This window comes from Papilio polytes, unplaced genomic scaffold, assembly GCF_000836215.1.
Source record: "Papilio polytes unplaced genomic scaffold, Ppol_1.0 DF822067.1, whole genome shotgun sequence".
In the NCBI taxonomy this organism is placed as follows: domain Eukaryota; kingdom Metazoa; phylum Arthropoda; class Insecta; order Lepidoptera; family Papilionidae; genus Papilio; species Papilio polytes.
Window position 1 is genome coordinate 7,908,184 of NW_013527137.1, and position 27,894 is coordinate 7,936,077.

At 33.7% G+C, this 27,894-nt stretch overlaps 2 protein-coding genes and 1 non-coding gene across 6 annotated transcripts in view; 2 read left to right on the plus strand and 1 right to left on the minus strand.

Annotated features, from left to right (window-relative positions):
• The window catches only part of LOC106107189 (ankyrin repeat domain-containing protein 50), a 50,154-nt gene extending 27,115 nt beyond the window's left edge, over nucleotides 1-23,039 (minus strand). For 2 of the 3 annotated variants that reach the window (XM_013287924.1, XM_013287922.1), the window contains exons 1-2: nucleotides 22,596-23,039; nucleotides 7,293-7,317 (exon numbers count right to left, since the gene is read on the minus strand). The gene's annotated coding sequence lies outside the window, so the exon portion shown is untranslated. The remainder of the gene's footprint in view (nucleotides 1-7,292; nucleotides 7,318-22,595) is intronic. The other variant, XM_013287923.1, reaches the window with a different exon arrangement.
• Trnal-uag lies at nucleotides 17,348-17,427 on the plus strand. Its single transcript has one exon. It is a non-coding gene; the product is annotated as a tRNA-Leu (tRNA).
• A 293-nt stretch (nucleotides 23,040-23,332) lies between the features above and the next one.
• LOC106107458 (nitrilase and fragile histidine triad fusion protein NitFhit) lies at nucleotides 23,333-27,448 on the plus strand. 2 transcript variants are annotated; one of them, XM_013288314.1, is made up of 11 exons: nucleotides 23,333-23,532; nucleotides 23,811-23,981; nucleotides 24,174-24,332; nucleotides 24,704-24,899; nucleotides 25,222-25,354; nucleotides 25,662-25,880; nucleotides 26,100-26,303; nucleotides 26,419-26,533; nucleotides 26,627-26,704; nucleotides 26,808-26,893; nucleotides 27,242-27,448. In XM_013288314.1, the coding sequence occupies exons 1-11, from the start codon at nucleotides 23,527-23,529 to the stop codon at nucleotides 27,357-27,359; spliced, it is 1,485 nt and encodes a 494-aa protein (XP_013143768.1). In that variant the 5' UTR covers nucleotides 23,333-23,526; the 3' UTR covers nucleotides 27,360-27,448. The 2 variants fall into 2 exon arrangements, with proteins under 2 accessions (XP_013143768.1, XP_013143769.1); XM_013288315.1 differs by having other exon boundaries at nucleotides 23,334-23,500.
• Nucleotides 27,449-27,894: the final 446 nt, after the last annotated feature.

Consider the following 27,894-nt stretch of genomic DNA (forward strand, 5'->3'; position numbering starts at 1 on the left):
TACTTTAGATTAAAATCCGTTTTAGCAGATTAATTCGACTATCCATAGTATTTCAGATATTGTTAAATCTAAATAAAGAGGAAAGATTTGCATTTTTTATTTATTAAAATAACTTAAACTATTGGCCAGTTTCAAAAATTTTTACACTAGTAACATTTAACAGCATTTTTAATTCCACGCGGACCAAGTCGCGAAACACAGTTATTATCCTCTAAACTATGTAGTTTAAACAGTAGCTCAGTACAAGAGTACTATCGTAATGTTAACAGACAGTCTACTATTGCGCTTCTAAATTTAGATTTTTCCATTTCACATAGTTGCGGAGTGTTACGCGATGCAAAAATCGTGCGATATTTGCATAGAGTATAAACACAAATAGGTGTATTGCGATAAATACTTGACTATGAGAGAATAATGCTTTGCTTTGTTATTAAAAACCGCTACAATTGCTTTCAATGTAAAAAAAAATACATTCATACTAATTTCACATACATTTGAAAATAATTACCTTTCAACTTTTTAACCTTTATTCTTCAATAGAAGTTGTTATTAACAACGAGCTTTCGCCCGGGACTCCGTCCGCGTGGAATTAAAAAAACTAAGTAGCATATGTGTTCTTCCAGACTATACTCTACATCTATGCCAAATTTATCGAGATCCGTTCAGCCGTTTAGGCTAAAACATCCATCCATCCATCTTAACTTTCGCATTTTATAAAATTAGTAAGTAAGATTGTAGACAATTCGAACCTTATTTAAAATCAAAGACACAATAACATTCAAGATTTCACCTTAAACTTTAAAGTGTAAATTTAAACCTATAATATAATATAAAATTTTGATACAAAATTGATTCTCAGTGTAAAAATAATAGTAAAATTATAAGTGATATGATAGAATATTCTCTAGACGACGGAAGCACGTAGTTTAGTAATTTATAAGATGATCATGTAGGTTAAGAGGCTGCACGTGTTGAGAAATATGAACGTTGACTGCACGTGTTCAAGTCCTACGAATATAATAAAAGGGCAGAGCTATTCGTTAAAAAATATAGCTAAAAGTACCCATCCAACATATTACATATCTTAAAAAATCTTTTAAAATTGAATTATTTTCTTTGGATAAATCTCAATAGTGTCACACACACAAGCATCCATGCACATTCATGTGAATACAAAACACTATACACCAAGTAGCTCATAACAAATTATTTATCTTTTTATGTATAACTCTCATCTTATTTTGTAACAATGAATTTAAAATTGCGCAAGACAATCGTTAAAAGAAAGCCCTGCAAGCCGGCATTTAGGTTTCAGTAGCAAACACAGTTATTACTAGCTTAGGAGACAGATACCCATTAACTGTACAAAACTGTTTTGGATTAATAAAGATTTTATTTTAGTGTTAATTTCCGATAAGGATTTGATTTACGGTTCAATCAGGAATATAAAAATCCTGGGCTGGACTTCCATTGATATCCTAATTTCATCAATTTCTATTGTGTGCAGAGAAACTTCTATGTTTTTTTCCAAAACATAGGGAGGGTTTTTAAATTACTTACAACAGAAATACGTCATATTATTGCTTAATTCAAAAGTAGCATAACAGAAGAGCCTAAAAAGAACACAATCATTGCAGAATGTAAAGTAAATTAAGCAACTTACAATACTTATTTACATTGATAATTGTTGCAATGACATGATTGCATTAACACGCTATCCGAATGACATAATAGTTATAACAAGCAAATCAACAGCTGCTATGATATTTAGCCTAAGTAAAACATCCGCTATCAAAACAATAACAAAAACATAGTTCACAGTACAATAAGTGTAAACAATACTACAGAAAATACGATCATCACCATATTTACTCATCATTTCAGAAAAAACTACACAACATAAATAAACAAGAAAAAACTACAACCAACATATTGTCTAGAAACCATAGTTCCTAGATTCCTAATTCAGTTTCATGACATAAGTGTTGGATTTTTGATGTTGCTAATCATTTTGCATCGACCTGGTACATATTAAATAAGCGGGGATATTAAGAAGTCAACTACCTAATATCACCAGCTCACTATACGACTCCGTTGTGGGACTCCGAGCCTACCCTAAGAAAGGGGGTGACTAGGACATAGCCAACTACGCTGGCCCACTGCGTGTTGGTTAACTTCACACATATCTTTGAATTTCTTAGCTTATATGTGCAGGTCGCATCATATTTTCCTTCAACGTAAGAACGTCTAGTAAATTATGTACATATAAATTCGAAAAACACATTGGAAATTGCAGGATTCGAACCCGAGACCTGTAGATTACAAGTCAAGTGCTTAAACCACTGAGCCACCGACGCTACCTTCCTACCAACCTACTATGTCTTCTCTATTACAAATTTCCATCTTCCTTATACATCGTAACACACTGTAAACACAACCTAGTAAACGAAGTCGTTCATGTATAAAATCGCTTTAAATATTATACGCTTAAATATCACATTAATAATGCAATGCGCACACGCATGTCAGGGTATCACGATTCGTTAAGAAATCACATCAATCTATTTGCGGACGTCTTCCGTATAACGCCTCACCGCTATGCAGCATGCTGGAATGACGCAATAACATAATAAACTGCCATACTCAGAGTCTACTATGAGTTTACTATGAGAAATCTACACTAAGAGGCAGGTAAGTGATCATTTTTCTGACACTAAGAATTAAGAGTAGTAGGGGGAGATAAAAATGCACATTTAGCACAAATATTTATAAAAATATAGATATATATTACAGACCTAAGCACTTTCAAATTGTATGGTATCAAAATAAATATCTAAGTAACTTAATACAAATTATATTTCAATTGGTTTATAAAACTAGCTAAAACAGTGTATGATTAATATATTTTGAAACAAACGTAGATAATCCTTACAAGGTTGAATGGTTACCGGATAATACACAGCTTCACTTAATGTTTGAAGTCATTCGAGATTAACGCAGATATATTGCATCACGATCCTCGCTCTAATACATTTTCATTAAAATAAAAAGAGAATATGGTCTTCAACATTCACTCTAATAAATAAAAATATCATGTTTTCTGTACCTAAAATCCTTGTATAAAAGCCTCTTTCATGCTGCAGACTTATTAAATCAAAAAGATAACAGACATTGAAAAAAAAAATTTTTAAACCCCCATTACAAATGCACCGACAGACAACGAAAATACTGGCAGTCATAAAACAAAGCGCACTGGCCGGTGATAAAAAACATACTAAATTCATTCGAAATTTGAATGAGGCCTCTCGCTATTCCATTATGGCGGGGCACGAGCGTTATTTCCCGCACTTTTTTCAACGCCTCTTTTTAAAGCCGTATGCACGCGCATAACTTATAAAGTCCGGCAAAATTAAAAAACACATTTCATATATCATAAGCTCACATAAAATGTATCCTATTCACGTATTCGTATAATGCGTCTGGATAGAGTAATAAACACAAGAGCGTGCCGATGTTTTGCGTTAAGTGTTATTACATTGCCCGTCTGGCAGGCATCTCAATTAGCGGATTCAATTAGAAAGAATAATGTAACACATGAATGCGTACATTTGCGTATTACTGTTATAACGTAAAAATTAAACAATGTATATGCGTATATTAAATTCGAAACAGCCAACAGAATATATTAATAAAACAGTAAACAATATTACAAAACATTTTTCACAGTCCTGGAATCAAATCTAAAACCCCTGACTCATAAGTAACTAAGACCGCTAGATCCTCATATCTTTATGTACCTAAATACGTCAATATAGTCTGAAAGCTAACGGATGCAAGTTCAAATAGTTATCATGTTGATTTATGCGCTAAGTATCGTGTTTGATTTGCATTCTCTAGGAAATCACGGTATCAGTGTCAACCGAGCGTCGGCGTCTCTTTGTCATTATTTATTAAAGTCTATTATACATGATATTATTAAATAAAGTGATAACAAGATGATAAAATATGCTAGATATAATTCTGGGTAATAGGGTTAGGAATAGTATTGTTGTAAAACATATCACATTTACATAAAACGAAATGACAATTCCGAGCAAATACAATTTACGATAAAAGACAGAGCAGCGATGTTGTCTGGAGATTTGACGATAAAAGTAGAACTATGAATATGAAAAATATTTCATAGACAATAACTATGATCCAACCAATTTATGTCGAAAAGAAAACCTTCAAGAATTATTACTTGTAGGAAATTTTCTTTAGGTACATAAAGCTATACATTTTATTAGATAGAGGATGTTCAAAGTTTAACTGGATTAAAGTCAATCGAGCGTATTGATTAAGCCCCAAAAGTCTGTCGTAAGTGTTCCCAAAGGGAAAGCGAACTTAATACGGGAGTGCGACAAGTTAAAGGCGACTTAAGGCGGATTACATACTATATACACTGTTTCTAAACTGCTACTAATTTGACTAGATACTGACTATCTATTTTAGTAACAATCCAACATATGCGAAGGTTATTCAAGTACATCATTTTTTTATCATGTATGGATCAGCGCTTGACCACGATCCCACCTAGGCCAAAGTGAAGATGTGGTCGAAGGATACTACGCGCTAGTTCAGTTAGCTCACACCATGAATTTAAAAAATGCTGCTAATTCTGTCTATGCCATTATCCGTTTACCAGAGAACTTAAACATCTCAGTGAACAATCTCATTAATGTAATGAATAACAACGAGCCGCTGGCTTATCATTCATCATACAATAAAACAAGATATTCCAAATCGCGTGCAGCATCCGGCGCCGGCCAAGTAATAACTCCCAGCAGCTGAGGACATAAACACGTCATACAAGATCTGCCGTCCACCACAACCGCAATCATATTTTACACAACTCAACTTACACTTATTAATATTTAAACATCGTCTGATTAAGGCCTTGTTACACTACATGTGCTATTATTAATTTCTTATAACGTTCCTCTATTTAAAATTAAAGCTGCCAACATCACTAGAAGGCACTTAATTCACACCAGCGAAGACATCGATGATATAACCCTAGCCCGAATTACACAATATTCAAACACGAAGTGATAACCCTAGCTAGATGACATAGCTGCAGAACCTGAAACAAATTCGAAAAATCAAAAACCCTACGTTCATTCGGTAAATCTATGGTAGCTATTTTCTTATCATATTCACTATACCATCAGCTACACTATCAATAAAGTTGTAACATTTTATTATACGTTCGACATTCGGCGACCTTCGTACGAAGGCTTACTCGAGTCAGATAAGATAATCCTAAATTGGATACGTGTACTGAATCCGACAACTCCGGCTCTGGTGGGCCGGGACTTGGAAATTCAGATGTTTCAGCATTAAATAGCTGCTTAATACCCTCCAGCATTCCCTCTGACTAATTTTATAGATGGTACGTTTTATGTTTTACATACATTACAGTTGGCGTAACAACTACATAACGAAAATGTAGGATTATTGAAGTTGTGTTTATAATCATCGACATACTCTGGCGGTGTTGGTTTCTAAATCTCTTCTAGTATCTGTCAATACTATATTTGTCCATTAACATAATGAAAAGGTCATCTATTTTAATCTAGTCTATCGATATACTGGCTCCCTCTAGTCAAATATATGTATATCAACGAAGATATTAGAGTTAAAAGCAGCGTACAGGGAGGAGTGGCGGCGTCTTGTAAAGCGGGTCACTGATACGTGATAACCACGACGAGTCTGTAAAGACTCAAGCGACAAAGAAGAAGAAGAAGAAGAATTAGAGTTGTTTTTATGAAAAATGTAGCCAATATTATTAGTATTAATTTCTAAGACACATCTTGCCTATGAAGATGTCCCACCGCAAAGAGCCCACATCTAAAGCGGACAAGGGCGTCTGAGTACCTACAGTTACGTCGAGAGAGCGTGTCCGAACACACCTACTTGGCGTTCTTAGAAAAGTCTAAGATTACTTTCTTCCATACTTTACGTTCTACGCTCCGTCAAAACTTTCATATAATGTAAGAAATATGGCGTCAACAAGCGCTGTAGACATACAGAGCATGTCTTGAATTTATTTATGTTATAATTTTGTTGTTTCTGGTTAGCACATTGCTCTGTACAACTATAAGTGTGTGCATGCCTGAAACTAAACTATCGCATAACTGTTTAGTCTCGTTTAGATTCCTAATGAGATTATATGGAGGTTGTGCAACTAAACAGTTGAATTAGATACGAAACAATCGACAATCGCACAACTGTTGTACGATTGTCGATTGTTTAGTTTAGTCCAAGGTGTGTGCTCTAAAGGATATCGCTCTCGACAAATCTTTACCTTGATTAACTCTTTTGGTAAGTAAATTAGAAATGTCTATAATCAATCACCCTCTATAGTCAGCGCTTTCGTAGAATACCGTTCTCAAGTAACATAAACTTCTAAAATATAATACACATTATATTTCAGTGTGTACGTCGCGTCGGAGCCCGGAGGGAACTTCAAACAATGGAGCTAACGCCCGTGCGGTATTGTCTAGTCTAGACCACATTTAAGGGCTGTCAATTAGGGATAATATTTTCAATGTATAGCTACTATTTGTCTTAGATCTCATTGTGTTTCTTAGCAATATACCTAAGTTTTTAAGTCAATAAAAAACGTTTAAAAAGTATAGCAGTGTTAAAAACATTGCAAAGAATAGAAAATGTTAAGTATCAATCTTTACATTAAGACTCTGAGATGCTATTTCAACGAAAAAAGAAATGTATTCATAAAATATAATAGAGGTAGCAGTTAACAAATGCCTATAAACAATTTTTTTTATTAACAACCCTTTTTTAAGAGGAGGAAAGCGTTACGCATCTCAGGTGTCTAAGCGAAAGACACATAGGGTATGTGAGATTCTGTCCACATCCCTGCCCCAATGGAAAATGACGTGGAGCCTACCCACTAAATCCCCTCTGGTTCCTTCGTCTTCACTGTTCACCGGGGCATCGACACTTTTATATTCATCACATACCATTATCAACAACCCTACACTAACATTCATACGTCATCAGACGCGTAAAAAACGTTGCAGCATTGTGCGTCGTATGCGTAAACGACACCTAGCAAGAGCTGCATTAGCGCAGCTCAATTGTTATGTAACTACGCGATGCGTTCAGAAAACGTATTGTACGGAACTGTATCCATCACATCCGACTTAAAGTTGTGTATTTTAGAATAAGGTTATAGAACGTTTTAGAACATAGACTATTCGACATTTTTAAACAGAAAATCTTACCTCTATAGTATAGCTGTCAACGTACCTGTTAACAAAAAAAAAAGTTTAATTTGCAATAAAAAATTGATCGTCATTTTTAAATCAAAACCTAAAAATATTGTAGAATTTCCAAGTATATGAAATAATACAATCTCCGTAAACTTTTAACGGCACTAACTTTATAATGATAATAATTTTTATCTAACTCAGTAACAAGTAGGTCACCATCACTTCAGCATACAAATAGCTTGTTTAGTTCATAATTTTACAGTTAGCAACAAACTACAACTAACCGTAAATTCCAACCAGCGATGGTAATTTCGCTTTTAATTACAATTAGTACAAATTTCAGACCGCAGCTGCAATGAATAATTAGAAACGTGAAAAAAGCTTAATAAACCTTACCAGTGGTTAACTAAAGCTCTAAAAATGACCTCGCTTCTAACCATTTAAATATTACAAAATTGGTGTGCGACCTCTAACCGCCTCACTAACAATGGGAATGAATTAAAAGGGTATTAAAATGTACCACTTGAAATATACAATTTTCTTTTACCTAACTCATTAGAGAATATCTAAAATTATAAAAGAAATCATTCGCTTAATCTTAATGGTGACATTTAACCTAAAAATTTTAAGAAAATTATTCCGACTCACGATAAAAATCCTTACAATAAGCAGGCAGATATTTATAATTATGAAACATTAGCTTTCGCCCGCGTCTCCGTCCGCGTGAAATAAAGAAAAAACAAAAGTGAATAGCCTATGTGTTCTTCCAGACTATCCTCTACAACTATACCAAATTTCATCGAAATCCGTTCAGCCGTTTAGGCTACATACTTAACAAACACCCACCCATCCATCCATCTAAACTTTGGAATTTATAATATTAGTATGAAGTATGATTTATATAGCTTAACATTATTTATTGGTAAATCAGGAGATAGAATAAAACAGTCTCTTCCCGCTGTCAGTCTGTCCGTATGTTACCTATGCCTAGATCTTAAAAAGTTCGCAACAGATTTTGTTTGCTATTTATAATAGATAGAGGGATTCAAGAGTAAGGTTTATTGTGCAATAATAATTATAGGAAAGAAATACTGATAATTTTAAAGGTTTCTAATGTGATGTCATTAGACTCGTGCAAGGTCGCTAGTGGTAAAAATTTGAAATTTAAAAAACAAGCCTCCATGTCTCATAATAAGAAAAAGGTGAGAAAAAACAAACATTATCTGCGATACAATTTAAGAATTAGATGTAATTTTTAAAGCTAACCAGTAAGCTTTCACCTCATACCAATCAATCACATAATTTAATCGAATTAATGTTCGAGGGGGAAAATGTTGGTGGTCTTCCGTCGCTTGCGTCTGGGGAGAACGACCGCATTAGTATTGAACATGTACGAATACATAAAATACATCAAAATATCTAGATATATCAAACAGTTAAGATACATCTATAATAAAGCGTAAACACACACTTCTTTGTTGCTTTAGATGTCAGCAATTACAGGACATTTTTGAATAATTATTTTTTTAATAAAAAGCCCTACACTTACGTCACGCTTTAGGCTATATATTTTCACGCCATTAAACTTGGAGGGTAAATATTTTGGATAAAATCTTAATGTGGGATAGAGACCCATAAGTTGCTGCCAACATCAAGGAAGCGAGATTGTCAAGGTTTGTCATGTAATGACATTTTGACATTTGACACATTTAAACAATAAAATAAAATTTTCATAATTCTATGCGGATGAAGTCGCACGGGAACAGCTAGTTATTTACAAAATACTTGAATCACAAAATGAAACCCGTTGAAAATAAAAGCTTACATAATCGAATCTGCAGTCTACTTGCGACACATTTTTTTGTGGCTGATTTGTCACTGTTTGCCTTGAAGAGGCATTTACAGCTTCACCGGACTTGAGGTGGGCGAGCGCAGAAAGCGCTTAGCCTAAACCTCTTTACTTGCAACCATTTCATATGTTTTAGTATGCGAGAAATGTACAAGTGTAATCGCAATAAACTATTATTCGATCAGTTTGTAATCCTGCCAATATAACATCAAATAAATAACATGGAATAAAGATACAAACTGACAGACGGCAAAATATATTAGCACTCATTGAGAATTATAGCCGATCATTATCAAGTTCAAACAAATACTTCCTGCTATATTTTACCGTAGGAATATCCACCATTAACATGGTTACCTCATCTTGGATTTACTGCGGAAATATAAAATTCTATCAAAGAAAACACGTCCCCAATAGTTTTACCACACGTTCAGGAAATCCGGGACACTTCCGATACCAGTTTTCAGATTTCAGTTCAAAAACGTAACGAAATATTTTTATGAATATAGTAAAAGGGGAAAAGGTTAAACTGTGTAAAAAATCCAATAAAACAACAAATGTCATAGATAACTTTTATTCTGGCTACATACAATTGAAATACAAGTCACCTTTGCAAGTTACAATAAATTTAAAAAGTTTTCGGATTTAGCTCTTTTTTCAATATGTTTAAAAAGAAAAGCGATATCACTTATATATTTTCGTTATCTTTCGCAGATATTCCCGCTGTAATAATGGCGAACCTACACCCAACAGTGGCATCGTACTAGGCCAGCAGCGATCTCTAGAGGCGGCAACTAAAAATAAAGGCCTACATATCTGTATCGATTCCAGGAACAATAGCCCTGCGGACGATACCCCGAGTGCGGACGAGCTTTCAACTAATTGCTGGCCGCGTGTTGCCTTCACGACTGTTCAAAGACATCATACGACATGTTATGAAGTATGAAACATATTTACATAACAGTAACAGTCAATATTTGTCTCTGTGTTATAATAAGGGACACATAATTTAAATAGAATCGAAACATAAATGACTTACATTTAAAAGACATAAAAAACACACACACATAAAAATCATTCTTGACTACAATGACCAAATACATCAAAGTCAAATGCTCGAATTAAAGACAGAAATCATCCCCATCATAAGCTTTTAAATCAGCATTCACTACCCTATTGTCCCCATGAAAAGCACCCCATTGTAAAAGTCACGTTCGCTTACACAAAATTGCGTTTATTTTATCTACTTACGATAAATCAATAGAGCTGATAAACCCACAACAATTCATGTCACGAAGTGGACCACATCCCGGTGGATTTTCAATATAATCTACCAAGTATATATAAAAATTCGCTTCAACTCAATAAAAAAAGTTCACACGTCGACAACTTCCTGTTCCAGGAGGAAGTATTTTTTAATTTTCTTATAACATTTCGAGGAACCAACGACTAATCACCTACATATCAAAAAGTATTTTAACCAATTACATTTATACAGACAATTATAACCTCGTCCTGGTAAACAATATCATCATCATCATCATCATCATCATCATCTCCTTAACGCAACAGGTTTTTGTCCTCCACATAACTCTACCATACGTTATCTCAGTCATCACTCCCTTTTTGATCATGTCACCTTTTACACAATCCATCCATCTCTTTCTAGGTCTACCTCTACCGATGTACCCTTCCACACTCATAACTAACGTTCTCCTTGTAACATGCGATTCATCCCTTCTCATAACATGCCCATACCATGCTAACCTTTTACTCCTTACCTTCTCTACTACGGGGGCTACTCTCAAACTTCCTCTAATATACTCATTTTGTATCTTATCAATTCCATTACTGGTAAACAATATCAAATTAAAATTACGCAACAGTTCTAGACTTAAAGCGTGCGCACCTGAAAATAAACTATCGCACAACTGTGTGATCCCTATGAGGTTATATGGTGGGAGACGCTCACACTATTCGATTTTTAGTTGTTTTACATTTATTAAACAGTTGAATTAGCTGCGAAACAATCGCACAACAGTTGTAAGATAATTTAATCAGAGATGTGTACGCGCTCTTAATATCCAATACATTCCACTGAAACATTAGTCAACCAACGTCTACGATTTTTATTCTCGTAGTTTCTGTACTGTGTAACGTCTTTTGTAATTCATATTGCATCTACTAGTTATTAACACAAAGTTCTATCGTATTAACACGTCTTAACAAAGATGAAAGAGTGGTAGAGCGCTTGTCACTCATTATTCAGTTCGCAAGCACTGCTGAATGCTTCAATCGTTAACAGAAGCACATCAGACGCCCGCGATGATTTATAGACACGTACGAGTCTGTAACGGGGACTTTGCTAATTGGATTGTATATTGTTCCTTTTTGTAACAAGCATGCGTAGTGTTGTGCTCATATCGAATATATTTTAGTGATGTGTGTAATTATATCGAAAAAAAAATTACAGTTTGCAAGAGATTTTTTGTCTTTTGCAAATTCTATATCTAATGTATTCCTACTTTTTAACATAGTATATACTACCTTTCGCCCGCGACTCCGCTCGCGTGGAAAAAAACGAAAGTGTATATCCTATGTGTTCTTCCAGACTATCCTCTACGTCTATGCCACATTTTATCGCGATTCGTTCAGCTGTTTAGGCTACAAATTCTAACAAACATCCATCTAAGCTTTCGCATATATAGTATTAGTAAGAAGTAAGATAGCCATTTGGTGATAAGTAAATAATATTAAGAAAAAACTATATTTTCTCAGTAAGGAAAAATAGTAAAACAATAGTTATTCTATATCGAAGTAAAAACATTTTATCGAACATCAAGTAAAGTGGAACAATCTAACTTAGTTGTGTAGTTGTTAGTTACAGAGCGCACTGTAATAAACTGTCGCAATCTCAAAGTTTCAGTGGCATCGGTAGGAAATTGCTCACAACTTCCACGCCTAATACATTTATATGAAACTGTTAGAACTTATAACCGTGAATTTCCACTGCATGTACAAAAATACATACGAATAACAGTTGAATATACATAGATATTATCACTATTTATTTTAAAAAACCAGAAGGATGACAATAAAATTATGTACAGGGTATTGGAAACTCAAGGATTATTTGTTCCTTTAAGCAGAATAAACTCTATAATGTTTTTCTGTATTAAAAATAAATGCTTTAAAAAGCTTATTACGTAGTATTAAGAAACGGCTTACATTTAATTTAACATTTACATTACTGGAATTAAAATCATATATTCAATTAGACACAAACCCGTTAAGTTCTGTTTAACTGAAAAAAGTATTTTATGATTGATTGATTTCTTAGAATTCGTGCTACGTCGATTCGCTTCAGTGGAAACACATATTTATCTATGTTATAAAGACTATCGTGTGTGGCTGTATTTACGAAAAGCACTTTAGTTTTTATATTTTTTCAAACAAAAGACATTCGAGTGTCGAGAAAGCATTACGTAATAAATGATGATTTTTCAGACAATAACAGTCGAATTTCACGGTCAGAAAATGCTAAACAACTAGACCTTTCGCTAAAGAAAATACATACATTACAAATTGCATAGCAAACCGTCAAGGCATTAGTATTCCTTGCATTAAATCCGCCCACAGAGTTATTTGAATAGCATTTTGGATACGGAAAGATAGTCGACGAAAAAATACATCCAGTATGTAAATCCAGCAATTCTAAGGGTTCGTATAGACGGACTTCCGCGTTGAATATGCATGCGACTAAAAACGTCTCAAATGGTGGCCGCAATTAATTCTGCTTTAAATTACAACCTTTGTAATTGTCGTGTCTTGTAGATAGGGACTGTTAAACTTTAAGAGGGACCGTCTTTAGTCAGCCTTTTCAAAATACTTTAGAGCGGTGATATCTATGTTTATTCTTAAACCCTATAATGATTCAAGATATGTATGTCAATGTTTATAACTTAAAAATACATTATTACGTATCCTACAATATTTGCATTGCACTTAAAATTTAAATGATAACGAACCAAAGGTTATTTCCATATTGAGTTATGATGAAAACAAAAAATGAATATGAATTTATGATGATTGTAATCGACAAAAAGTGATCCGAAATTGACTGACGAAATTTTAATATACTTTTAAAATATTGCTTTCATAGCAGTATTAAAAAAAAGGCCACAAAACTTTTTACAATTCCGTGCAATAAAAATATTTACCACAAATTATCCGACTTGAAGGACCAAACAGATTTTTTTTTCAAAAGCATCAAATGCACACATTAACAGCAACCAAAACCGTAACGTTAATCTTTATTTCAAGCAGGTAACAACAATACTTAACAATCACATCACTAGCAAAACGTCACAACATACTTGTCGATAGAATTAATTAATTTGTACAATAAACACCGGAACCGCGTCACTGACACCTGACCACCCGGTATGCAAACAATGCAAGTACACGTAATTATTTTCCGCTCGATTAAAATATTTCAAGAACATCGAGAACTACTTTTTATTAAAGAGTACAGAAGACTATCATAATGGAAAAAAAACTCTAGGAACTTCAATCTACCTTTCCCCCTAAACTCAAAGATTACTAAAAAGAAAGGAGCAGACATACAATTAACGAACTATTACGTCACAAGTTTTAGATCTTAAACAAATCATTAGACTATCGTTTAAAAAACCTTCCATCACACACACATTTAAAACTATATCACAATATTTTAAATGCATTTGCGCGTGAACATTCGTAATAATCATGTAAAACCACGCGCCCTAGTCAAATTTGCGGGCGGCGCGCATTTATTGATTGGCATAACGCAGGATCGGCACAGACGCCGCCATGTCAACGAACCCTCAATCATTCACTGGAAGCCTTAAAATTAAATGCTAGTCGGAGACCGTCTGGCCCCTTCGACTTTGCCCTTGCATTCAGAAAATACTAGAGACGTAAAATAAAAATCTTATCTCTATTACAATTTTTGAAAAGTCTTTTTTTTATGAATTGGATAAAATAGTTTGTTTGTTTTTAGAGAAACAACGAAGTATAATCGAGACGAAATAAGAAACATCATTATGCCTAACATTAACAAAAACAATAAACTTTTATTTGAGAATATTTTTAGTATATTTTACGAAATGAAATTGATTTTCAATTGCGTAACTAAAATACTTTTTCCGAACCCTACGTGACTAAATGTATTGGGTCGTGTTCATTGCACTGTCCCTTCGTCCGTGCGGGAGGGTGCAATCGAACTTGCCCCTACGAGTTTGTTTACTTGCTTAATTATTAGTAAATGCTAGAGGTACCTAGAGGTGCTAAGGTATGCTAGAGGTGCTACCATGTAGGATTTATGAATAAAATAATAGACAATCTAACTGCAGGTAACCATCTTTATTACCATTTCTGTTTCTCTCAAAAGGAATGTTAGAGACGACAAAATGTGTTTGAATTTCGACTGTGGACCCACGAGTAGCTATTAAAATCTTATTAGGATAACATAACCTTTACACCCACTCAAGATAAATGAAAAGTCTTCAAGGTCACATTGCAACACTAACAATGACATAAATACTAGATGTATAAAAACACAATGAAAACTAAAAATAGAAACGTAGTCTAGATTTTAAAACAATTCTTTGCAAAAACTAACAATAAATAAACAGAAAGCCACTCGTAGCCGAGTCACGAGTCACATAAAGCAATCTGACAGCGACTTGATCACATATTCTAGCTTTTTTATTCAGGTCATTCATTCCAGTGCTACGATGATGAGACGGTGCGGATTAATTCACAACTATGGGTACTAATTAAAATAAATTCTATTTAGGAAAGTATTAGAAGGGGAAGTAGATTTGGCGAGCTATAGGACGCATAAAAATATCGTGTCGTGTGTCCTCTCCTCTGTTAAATAAAGGTAGGCAATGAGTCTGCCTATGCTGATGTCTATGGGCAGCGGTCGCTTCGCTATTTTGGCGAACTTAACGTACACATTAACATTACGTGTGTCTACAAAAAATATAGTACACAGTTAATTGTAACCTCACAACAAGACTTTAAATGAATTAGTAATTGAGTAGAATTTACGATTGAAGCACTCAGCATAAAACATTACCTATCCATTAAATACTAATTGGAAATAGTAATTACCTATAACTAGTTTACGATCTATTAACCTTATAAGGGATAAACAAGTTAATTGATAAAGATTGAGTGATACTGAAATACTTTCAAGTCTACGAACACCGCCATCCTCTTGCAAATACTTGAACTATAACACTAGGTTTCCACTGATATATCTTTGGTAAAAAAATATTACAATCACTCTTATTCTCCATTTATATACCGTATAAAATGTAGAAAGCCACATTTTACATACTAATATCGTATGAGTTAGACATTTCTCGTAGGACAAACATCAAATAAAATGTCTTTTTAAGTATAGGAAACGCCGAAGTACTTTTTATGATCGACTTCCCAAAAGGAGGTACTCAATTCGTCTGCATGTTTTTTTATGCGTGTTACGGCATAACTCCGCCGCTAGTGGCCCGATTTTGATTTTTTCTGAAAGGTAGTGCTTGCAGGTTGGTACCATTATTTTGTTTGATTTTTGGGGTCAAACACTACGGCGTAGTTAAATCGTTTTTATATTTTCAGTAGTCTTTAAGTACTGGCATAATCTATTTGATCCTTTTCTTTCAACTTATTTCAAAAGACACGCCAGACCATAAATGTTTACTAAAACTAGGGGTCTAGACTGGGTAATCATCAACTGTAAACAATAGAATTCCAAAGGGCATTGTATTATATCAAGTATAAATACTAAGTGACAGTGCAAAGGGGCCAAGCGTTAATACGAAGCTTGAAGTGACAGCCTAAGGGAACTGCCGGGTCTGGCACAGATAGTGTTTAAAGAGCTACGTTCTGGATGACCGACTTTCTGGGGGTATTCATTTTTAACCGCTCGTTTAGCGAGCGGAGGAAAACAATTCAGAGGTTACAAACATGAAGAAAAACGCTTTTCTGTCTAGATTGAGAAGCTAAGAATACTAACAGTATATTAATTGAGATTTTAGATGATTACTCTAAATAATATGACATTATTATCCGACGTAATTTCCAAAATTGAACAGCTACACACTCAGAGTCGTAAGTCGCTTAGTGTACATTTTGTATCTACGCTAAGCAAACGTTAATTGTTATCAAAGACAACAATTTAGATTAATCCTACACAAGTTAACATAAACATATCTAATGTTACACGAGCGCACGATGAGAATTGGGTAAAGGAAATATTTATATATGCGGTATCAAGCAATGTTTACACAACGTGTGTACAATGTGTACAAACCGGGCGACGCGGATATGTAATCCCAGTTACGTGGAAAGATAGGCCGTGCTAAATGTACACTTGTAATTAAATTACATTAATAAAAACCAAGCAATATCAAATGTTATTTATTGTTATCAAATGCTAGCTCCCATGTGTACTCCAGACTTTGTTTTATATCTGTGCCAAATTTCAATAAGATATGTTGAACCGTTGCAGAATGATCAAGTAAACATTAAAAAACTAAACTAATGAATTCCACGGGAACCGTAACTATTCCCGAGATAAATAGTAGCCTATGTGTTCTTCCAGACTTTGCTCTACATTTGTGCCAAACTTAATGGAGATCCGTTCAGCCGTTTAGGTTAAAAACGCTAACAAACCTCCATCCATCGTAACTTTCGCATTTATAATATTTATTTAATATGATATATCAATCATGATCAGACATCAATGTGCCTACATTCCGATAAGCGATAGTTTCCTGTTCATACAAAATTTAAATTTAAAACAGAATGACACATAATGCTGCAAAACAATAATGTCCAATTAACAACTTAAGTTAAACTTAAGAACTCATACACTTCTCATAGCACTTTCCCGGAATTCAACTAACGACAATCAAAATGCTTGCGACTCGACTCACATCAGACGTGGCAACGGAAACCGCCAATTAAGATATACTTAACCAATTGTCTTCGTTAAATAAAAAAAAATACATGTCGGTTCCAGTAAATTTTAGAAACAAAAAATACATTCGGAATATGGAGTTACAGGCGCTATCTTTATACTAATACTGATTAAAACTAATAAGTCAAGGTTTATCACAATCTTAAACGCCCATAAATGTAATCCTTAATTTCACGACACTCCGCACAAGGCAGCGTGGCCGAGCGGTCTAAGGCGCTGGTTTTAGGCACCAGTCCGAAAGGGCGTGGGTTCGAATCCCACCGCTGTCAAATACTTTTTTTACATTTATTGTAATTGAGTAATTTCGTTAGATAAAACTAAAATTTCAATGTCAATTTAAAATACGACAGTTTCGTTGTTATAATTAAAAAAAAAAATATGTAAGAAACTTGGGAAACAATATTAAATGTATTTTACATCGCACTAAAACCGTGTCAACACTTATCTAAACCGTTTCAACAATACAACTTCCTAACAAACTAATGAAGTTATAAAAAAAACCGCAGCTGCCAAGAGGCGCAAGCTGTTGAATTTGAAAATATAATTAAGACGAGCTTTCATGCTTTATTCACGTAAAAGCTCACCTGTTTACTTAGCTAAGCGACTGCGTCGTGCGCTAACACTACATTAAATAAATATAAAGGAAAAAGGGTGAGTTTACACTACAAAGTTACACCTGTTCCGACGCTTTTAATTTTATACTGAAAAATTTATTCATAACATCAAAATCGTAGATAACAAGGAATAGCTAAAAGCCGGTGATGTACAAAGACGACAGTGACAGGCAAATCATCAGAACAATCACATGAAAATTGTTGTACAATGTTGGTATTTGGTATGTGGTGCACAACCTTTACATTTCCGATTTCCTTTTTTTATTTATTTTTTCACTTGGTACTCTTCAATGACAAATGTTCGGGGGCTTCTTGTCGTATTATTCAAATAAAAAAATGCATTTTGTTATCTTAAATTGAACATATCTTGCGTAGAAGTCCCCGCTAAGCCGATCTTCTCATTCTCCAAGACGTAAATAGGATCAAAGATAAAATGCATTTTATCTAAATATCGTTAAGTGATATAGTTTAAGTCTGTCAGTGTATATAAAAGGCGTATTTAGCGCATTGGATGTTATATAATTACAACCATAAAACCTCATAGAAGGCAACTTGAGGTATATTTGTACGTAAGATAACGACACTCCTAAATCGATTACATATTTCAATGTATTGATATTCCACAAGTACAATCTATTTTAGAGTAATATTGCACTATCGAACTACTGCTACAAAAAGATAACCATCTCTTTCATTCTCGTTGAAAAAAACTGAGATAACAGTACGTGTTATACTGATGTAAGCAGTGGAAACTGTCGGTTAGATTATAAAGTATCGATGCATCGAAGGTCATAATCTAACTCACGATCGCGTAACATTTGAAGCCGGTATAGAATATGAGATAAAAATAACTCAATGACGCGACACCAACGGATTGATTTATTGACTTTTATGTATGTACTAGATATCAAACACAACATAATAGACCCTAATGAACAATACGTTTAATAAACTAAACTAAAACTGGTGTAAACTTTAATTATTCCCTTAATTCGACTGAGTTTTTTGTACAAAAAAAAACACTAGACACTATTAAATTAAGAATTTTAGACAGGCTTAATACCTGTTATTGCGTAAAAATATAACAATTAATTTCGTCAATGGTTAATGAAGATATTAAAAATGAAATTACCGTATACATATGCAACAGAGCCGAGTACTAGATAATAAATTACCACACATGTGTGGATGACATTAATTTCAAATACGTTTAATTTTACATCGATGTCGTTGAACCAGATGAACGAGGTTAAATTACCCACAACGGCTTTATAAGGCTTAAATTCTGCATTTAGGAATCCAACTATAGATATATACTATGTATAATTTTAATATGAATTATATTTTTTTAATGCACTAAGTATCGTTTGAAGGTCAATAAGAGCATCCCTTAGTGACCAACCGTAACCAGACCAGACCGTGGTGTTGGTGACAAACTTAAAGGCGATTTAATTACTCTAAATATTTCTGATCGAGTCAGTGTTAGAAAACGGTTTATGCTACAATACAGTAATTTAAAATTCTCGAGTACAATTTAATTCTTCAACACTTCTGTGTATTTCAAATAAATTGTAGCTACAAAACAATATTTAAGATAAGTAAACAGGTCAATAGATATTTAGCCGGCCAAGTTCACGTCAAGCCGCATTTTGTACGAAAGCCAAATCCAATCGCCGCAAATTTCTGCACTGCGACTCCGACTTTAAATTAATTACATTTAATTATCTTTTGAACTGTACTTTATTAATGTCTGCTTATGAGAAAAAGATGAAATTTTCTTTTTAAATGTATTGGTAACTAGTATTTACTCGCGACTTTTTCTACATAAAATTTAAAAAAAAAAGTATTAATATTTTAAAAAATAAAAATAGCTTGTGTCAGTCAGTAATAATGTACCTTCCTAATGGTGTAAGAATTTTATTTAAACTGTTTATTACGTATTTTACCCATATCAGTAATTTTTTAACTATTTCAACATTATTTTTCGGATCCCAAAATAACGGTTTGATACTTTTACTACCGAACAATCTTCGGTTTCATCATCACCAGCTCGCTATACATCCCCACTGACAGGCTCGAAGCTTGCACACGGTATTCGGTTTAGTGAGACTTTAGGGTCAAGTAGCCAGGTCATTCAAATATTTCCCTTATTTATAGCAATGCTTCGCTACTAAATTCGGCTAATCACAACTGCACCATGCATTAAAACCGCACCCTACTGCCGCGCCTTTGACTCAGGGGAAAGATAGGACCCCTCTTAAAAGGACCAAAATACGTTTTTATTTCACTATGCTAGTTGATAACTGTGACCTTTTAGTCTGCATTATTTAGTGAAACTTTGTGTGGGCGTTTACGTGGGCTTTACTTAAAATGCACGTATCGGATAGTAGAAATTAATATTAACCTTTTCAACAACTATTAGTTTATATTTCTGGCTTCTCAATTTAGATAAAGGTCACTGGATATTTACTACGTACTTTGTACTCAGTACTAAAGGTTAGCAAGGTATGGGAATGTTATGAGGAGGGATAGATCGCATGTAACAAGAAGAACGTTAGTTTTGTGAGTGGTACAGCGGTAGAGGTAGATCTAGAAAGAGATGGATGGATTGCGTGAAAGGCGATATGATCGAGAAGGGAGTGATGACTGAGATGACGGATGATAGTTATTTGGAGGACGAAAACGCAGGGCAACGACCCTGCAGGAGTAGGATAGGGGAAATGATGGCTATATACTTAGTGCATATAATAGGACAGACTCGCGCTTTATGCGTAATAAGGAATCAGATCCAAGGTCCGACAGAGCCAATGTCCTCTTATCGCTATACATTCCGCGATTTATGTAAATAGGAAGCGATCGAGGTTAGCATAATTACTTTGATTTTTTATTAACTTTAGCCGCGATCTCTTGTCTGGAGTTGCGAAGTATTTCCTTGTCTCTTACTTGTGCAAGGAAATAAATTGTTACAAGGGCCACTTTATTTATATGTCAATAATATCAATTGTAAGTGAACTTCAATTTTACATTCAATCATTTAATAATGTTGGCTGTTAAATGTTAGACTATTAAATGTGGGCGTAAGGTTTACTCAATAATCCGGAGTTTCCTTCCCTTTTTTTATTTGCGTTTTATTTAATTTGTAGACTAAATAAAATGTTGCTATATAAATAAATTCCTTTATAACAAACTATTGAGTTTATCAATTTTTTATTTCTATCTCCTAACTTTTAAATTCTATATCATGTTATTACACCATTTTTTGCTATACGGTGCTTAGTCATTGATGTAATAAAAAAAGTCCGATACTGACCCGAAAATGTGGCGCCGTGATTCAGAAAAATCTCGCCAAATTCGCGGAATGCGGACAAAGAGCTAAATGGCAGTTTTATTTAACAAAAGTACAGATAATACTTTGTTTTTATGGATATGAGACAAAAAATCTTAATTTTTGACAATTATTAATACCTTGTAATTCACTAATTATTAGTAACCTCATCTATTTCTATATTTTGATTAATATCTGACATTTATTTTTCACCGTGGTAGAGCAACCACTGTCTTATGGAATGAGCCAGCTTATATGGTAAAATATCATGGCTTCAAAATACAAATGTCAAGTAGTTTTTCCCCTTTCCAATATAAAAAGGATTGGAATGGAGTTATGAGTTTGTTGGGGTCAAAGATAGCATAAAGACATATAATATATTCTTTTCTGTGCATCATCTACCCTAGTCTCTATATAGAGTCTGCACAGCATTTGCTGCTTTTGCATACATCTCTATCAGCTGTGATATCTGAATTCACTCTTTTCTTAAACATTACCTCTCGACAACCAATACTTTCTTTAGTTTTCCTATACCTTTATAGCCATTCATATTAAATTTTAATACTGTCTTGTTCATAATCATCTCTTGATATGTCCATACCACTTTAGCTTCTCTGCATTATCTCTTCATTAATAAAAGATATGCAGTATATCTGCATAGATAATAAACATAATAGACCAGACATATGGTCTCCAGAGTATGTGTGAAATGTTTGCGTTTGCTCAAGGAAGAAATCTCTATTGTTTTCAACTCACCATGATGCAGGTGTATCAGAAAAATCATAGTCTATTGTTTTTCATGGTCTATTAATAGCCAGACTAATCAAAATAAATGTATCACATAATTAAAAGAATTTGTTTTATATTATACTCTATTCATCACCACTTTAATTTCAATAATCACTTACATACTTCTAGCAAAGTTATAATTCATACAAAAAAGTGTATTTTTATATTATCAATATTATGTGAAATTTCATTATTACAATAGCTTGTCTTACGTAACCATTAGAAGTAGTTTAATAACTATACAAAGTAGGAAATGAATCTATTTTTTGATTTTACCAAAAAAACTACTATGTTTACTAGTTTAATTAGCAACTGACAAGTATTCTTTAGCCATATATACAAGCTTTAACTGGTTCTCATAGTGTTATTTATTTAAAAAAAAGGACAAGTATATGATGAGTTTTACTACACATTACAATGATTGAAACTTAATTTCTCTGTCAGGCTTTCTACAAATTTTTGAAAATGGTTAAAAATTAAAATGCGAACCTAAATGACAGAAATCAATATTTTTATAGTAAACAAACAAAATATATCGGTCAAAATACACGCAAACGGCATCGGTGCATCTGCTGACATGAGTCATGCAATCGTGAGCCCTTATCGTATATTATATTAATGTATTCATAATTTAGACTAAAAATTAACTTATCACTAAGTTACATTAATTAAAATTAACCAATTTTGACATGAAATTTTAAATACTTACGGTTTTTTCTGAAGTTCGAGCAAGTGTTTGGGGTATTTGCTTGAATGTCAGTCTGTTCACATAAAAAACACGTAAAGCGAAAAGAACTAAAAAAGGAGTCACTTCACATCACATCCACTAATAGAGCCTTTCACGTCCATTTTGTTTAAAATACATTACTGAATATTTACATCCATAATCACATGTTAAGAAATAAAAGTAAATCCAACTTTTTCTTTTTTCACGAAGTGTTTCGAAAAACACGAAAGTGTTCATTATTTACAAACCAAAATTTCTATAAAGCCGCTACCATTACTCATAGCTAGTATAGATCCTAAAATGAACGATAACCGACCCAGAGACTGGAGAAAATGGTAAGACTGCGTGAAAACAGATATGCATTCAATCAACACAAAACAGCCAGACAGCGAAATAATCGAGCAGGGGGGCCAGGGGGCGAAAAAGCTTACACCCACAGTGTTGCTATAAAAAGACACAAGTGTGGAATAGATCCCGTAAGTTGCCATTTATTGAAACTTGAAATAACAAAAAAGCCCTATGCTTGGAACTTTTTTAACATTTTTTTCAGTACATGTAGCACTTTGTGTAAAAATTTTCGAAAGACAGAAAGTAATTAAAAAAAAAGGATTAACATGTCATTCAATATTGTGTCAAGCAACACCCTTAAACCAAGCAACCAATGAAAATGGCTTGATAAAACATTTGCGTTTGATTGACAGTTGACACTTCACAGACAAATTGACATGACAGATGACAAGCAAAACAATCAATGAAATGACTTATTAAACTTCGTTTATCGTTTCTTGTATAATACTAATTAAAACTTAAACCGAAAATAGTATAATCCACTTGTAATGCTGTGGTAATAGCCAATTACACCATTAACTATAATACATTGTAAATAGGTAACTATTTTATTGTAATATATAAAATGCAGGTAAGCTATGAACTGTAATTGCTACATGCTAAATAGAAATGAACGATTCTTGTTACATGATAATACACAATCGTTCCTTTTCACTATTTTAAACTATAAATAACTATAAACTCTTTGTTTGATAAAGTATTAAACAGTTATCACTGTATACAAGACAATGTTTACTATAAGTGATAAGATTAAAGGAAATATACAGAGAATTACATCAACCGATAATTTAATAAATTTTTACATAAGATTTAGTTAAAAATTTTAACCAAGTGTAAGTAATATTTCAGACTTCTACATCAATATCTAGGTTGTTAAGCATAAAGTTTGTACGACAACTTAGCTCCAAGATGAGTTCTAAACGAGTAGCGGTGTGCCAGATGACCTCTGTCGCGGACAAGGCCGCTAACTTACAAGTTGTCAGCAAACTTATCAGTGATGCAAGTAAAGAAAATGTTCAGGTATTTAATATAATCATACTTTTAGAATAGAACATGTTCATTGTTACAATAAAGATGATTTTTTTTAATTATGACAAATATAAAAGTGGTAAACTAAAGTGAGCATGACCAAAGCCATTGCTGTTTATCTACTGGCCTCTGCATTCAATATAGTTTTCTTATATTTAATATAATTGTATTTTCTTATTCTAGATGTTATTCTTTCCTGAAGCATGTGACTATTTATGTGATAGCAAAAAGCAGACATTAGATTTCTCAGAGACATTACTAAATGGGAATACAGTAAAGAGTTATAAAGAACTAGCTGCAAAACATAATGTATGGCTATCTATGGGTGGAGTTCATGAACGGGTGAGAATTGTATAGTTAGGGTAATTTTCTTCTTCCGTCTTCACCATTAACCAGTTATTTGGGGTTGGCCTTCCTCATCCTAAGTCTCCAGACAGCACAAATCTTAGGCTTGATCACCAAGTTTTATTCCCCTCATATCCTTTTGGACTGTCATCTGCCAAGTGGTAGGTGGTCTTCTACAAGTTCGTCCATCCATCCACATCCATCTATCTAAACTTTCGCATTTGTAATATTAATAAGATTATCATCAGTTATGATATTAATATGATATTGCTCTATTATGGTTTTACACAAGTTAACCTTCCCAAAATTCCATCTTAGTTTTGGTTTATATTTAATAATACATCTAGATACATTATTTTATTTTTAAGGATGAACGAAATCCCACAAAAATGTTTAATACACATATAATTATAGACAACAAGGGTGAGATAGTGCAGACATACAGAAAGTTACATCTCTTTGATGTAGAGATACCAGAGAAGAATGTGCGGTTGAAAGAAAGTGATTTTACAAGCCCTGGCAGCCATGTTGTCACACCAGTTGACTCGCCTGTCGGACGTATCGGTAATGGCAACATTTTTCAATACTTAGAAATATTTCCACTGTGTTGCTATATAAACATTCCACAAGTAGATTGGCTGTAATCAAAAAAAAATAAGAATTTTAGTCCATATACCATAACTTCTATCTTTCGGCCACGTCTTCACTTAACTTAGGTGGAATCGTGGCAAGCGCTGGTTTAATTCATTTAAAAAAAAAAAAAAGAATAGTTAACTCAAAAAGTTAAAGCAACATTTTGCATTCTCATACTTAAAGTTTGCTGTTCTAAATTTTTTAATACTATCATAAACATGAGTGTAATATGTTTTATTCCTTATTTCCGTAGGTTTGGAAATCTGCTATGACATGCGTTTCCCTGAACTCAGTACAACACTTGGGTCTATGCGCGCCGACATTCTGACTTTCCCATCTGCATTTACTTACGTTACTGGCAAAGCACACTGGCATTTGTTGCTCAGGTATAACTAAGCATTTATTTATAATTACTTTTCGCCCGCGACACCGTCTGGCTGTAATTAAATAAAAAACAAAAAAGAGTAGCCTATGTCTTCTTCCAGCCTATCCTCTACATCTATGCCAAATAACATCAAGATCCTTTCAGCCATTTAATTCCAACAAACATCCATCCATCTAAACTATCGCATTTATAAAGTCAGTAACAAGCTAAATTAGTAAGATTGAAATGTATTGACAAATTCCAAAACAACAATGTAGATAAAATCTTGCAGGAAATGTCTATGGGTAATAATCTTTTTTTTATTTCAGGGCACGAGCAATAGAGAACCAATGCTATGTGATAGCGGCCGCACAAACCGGCCAGCACAACACCAAGCGACGCTCATACGGTCATGCGCTCTGCGTTGACCCTTGGGGTGAAGTCCTAGCTGATTGTGAAGAGGAGGGACCATGTTATAAAGTCGCTGAGATTAAGTCTGAAAGACTGGCCGATGTTAGACGGAATATGCCTGTGTTTCAACATAGGAGGTAAAAATTTAACACTTGCAATGCCACCATCATGTTGTTAATCGTCTGATAACAATCCAATCTGTAAAATATGTGATAGAAATATCGGATTTGTTCCCTTATCTGACAATTACGTCATTTTTAAGCTATCTGAGAGTCTATCAGCGAGTGGTGGGACAGGCCCTTAGTCAACCTTTTTAATGGTTTAAGTGTGTTTTCTAAGATTTTTCATATTTACAGATCAGATGTTTATTCATTATACACGCTTAGTTTACGAAATAAATTACTAGCGGAGCATTCCCTTCCTACATTAACACCAACAACTGCCAATCAAACAGAAAGCGCAGAAAATAGTGAGCCAATGTATGTCTTTGGACAAGCTAAAGTTCCGGAATCATGTGTCTTCTATAAAACTAACTGGACATATGCATTTGTAAATTTAAGGTAACATACTGAACTATGAACACATTCAATGCCATCATTTTTCTGAGTTCACTTTAATGATTATCATAAATGAATATTGAAATTTTTTATCTATGTTGAAGTTTTGTTTTTGTAGATGTGTTATACCAGGTCATGTGCTTATCGCTCCTATACGATTAGCAGAAAGAAATAGAGACCTGAATGAGGAGGAGGCTGCAGATTTCTTCAAAACTATCCGATTAGTGCAAAAGGTCAGTTAGATATTTATTATTACATAAATCATTGCCACATTAGTTGACAAATTTTTACAAAAGCTTTTTATTGTTTTTATATCATTGTTTCAGTTAATGGAAAAAGTACACAATGTTAATTCAAGTACAGTAACTATTCAGGATGGGCCTGAGGCCGGTCAGACAATAAAGGTAATTTTGTTATAAAATATTTGGCCTTTGTTGTTCAGGTGGCATTCAAAGGGTTAACGTCACAATGGTAGCATATTAATTACAGTTGTCAATTTTGTTACAGCATGTCCATTGTCACATATTACCGAGGAAGAAAGGAGACTTCATTGATAACGACCTTATTTATTTAGAGCTGGCTAAACATGATAAGTAAGTTTACATTATCTTATTGCATGAAGTTTTCGCGCTAAGAAATATGACAAACCAACTGTTGCCCGCGACTTCGTCTGCGTGGTTAGACAAACTGACGAACTATTTAAATAACAAAAAACTATGTGTCCCTTGGAACTCAGACACGTTTTTCGGGGATGAACCATATCCTTTAAAACATGTCAGTTAAGGCTACAAATTCTAACAAACGTCCATCCATCCATCGAAATAATGTTTTTTTAACTTTTATAATATTAGTATAGTATACTTCCTTTCTTGAACTTAATTTGATAATATCATGAAATGTTTTCCTATTGGTTTAGTAATCTGTGATACTTTTTTCGACAGAGTATCACCGACACAGCCAAGAAAACCTGCAAGAAGCTTACAAGAGATGAGAGAAGAAGCCGCCATGTTGCGCAAAGAACTTGACATTATGACACAGGAATCCGAAAAACAGAAGTGACAAATCAAAATGTGATGAAAAACTGTTATAGTTCTTTTAACAAAACAATTATGATATAATAATGTAAATAAAAGAGTTAATCGTTGTAATTATTTTTTTTTTAAACTCTTGGTGACAGATCACAGGTAAATGAAAATCCTAAGCGATACGAAATATGAAACCACCTCCCATACAAAAAAGACAGGTCCTTGCACACTTCTAATCCTCACCTATACAAGTTTCTTATACTTAAAATATTTGATTTTGTAGTTGTATAATTCACATAAGAACGGGTTAGAACCATACTATACGTGTTGTTTCTGTATCTTGACGGATTCACGTGTAATGAATATAGCAGCAGTTTTGTCTTATTCTCTTTGTGTAACGTATTTTCTTAAATCTACATCTCCGGTTTTGTTGGTTTTTGACCGACTTCCCAAAAGAAGGAGGTATTCAATTCGTCGGTATATATTTTTTTTTTTTATGTGTGTTACGGCATAACTCCGCCGCTAGTGGACCGATTTGGATAATTCTTTTTTTATCCGAAAGGTAATGC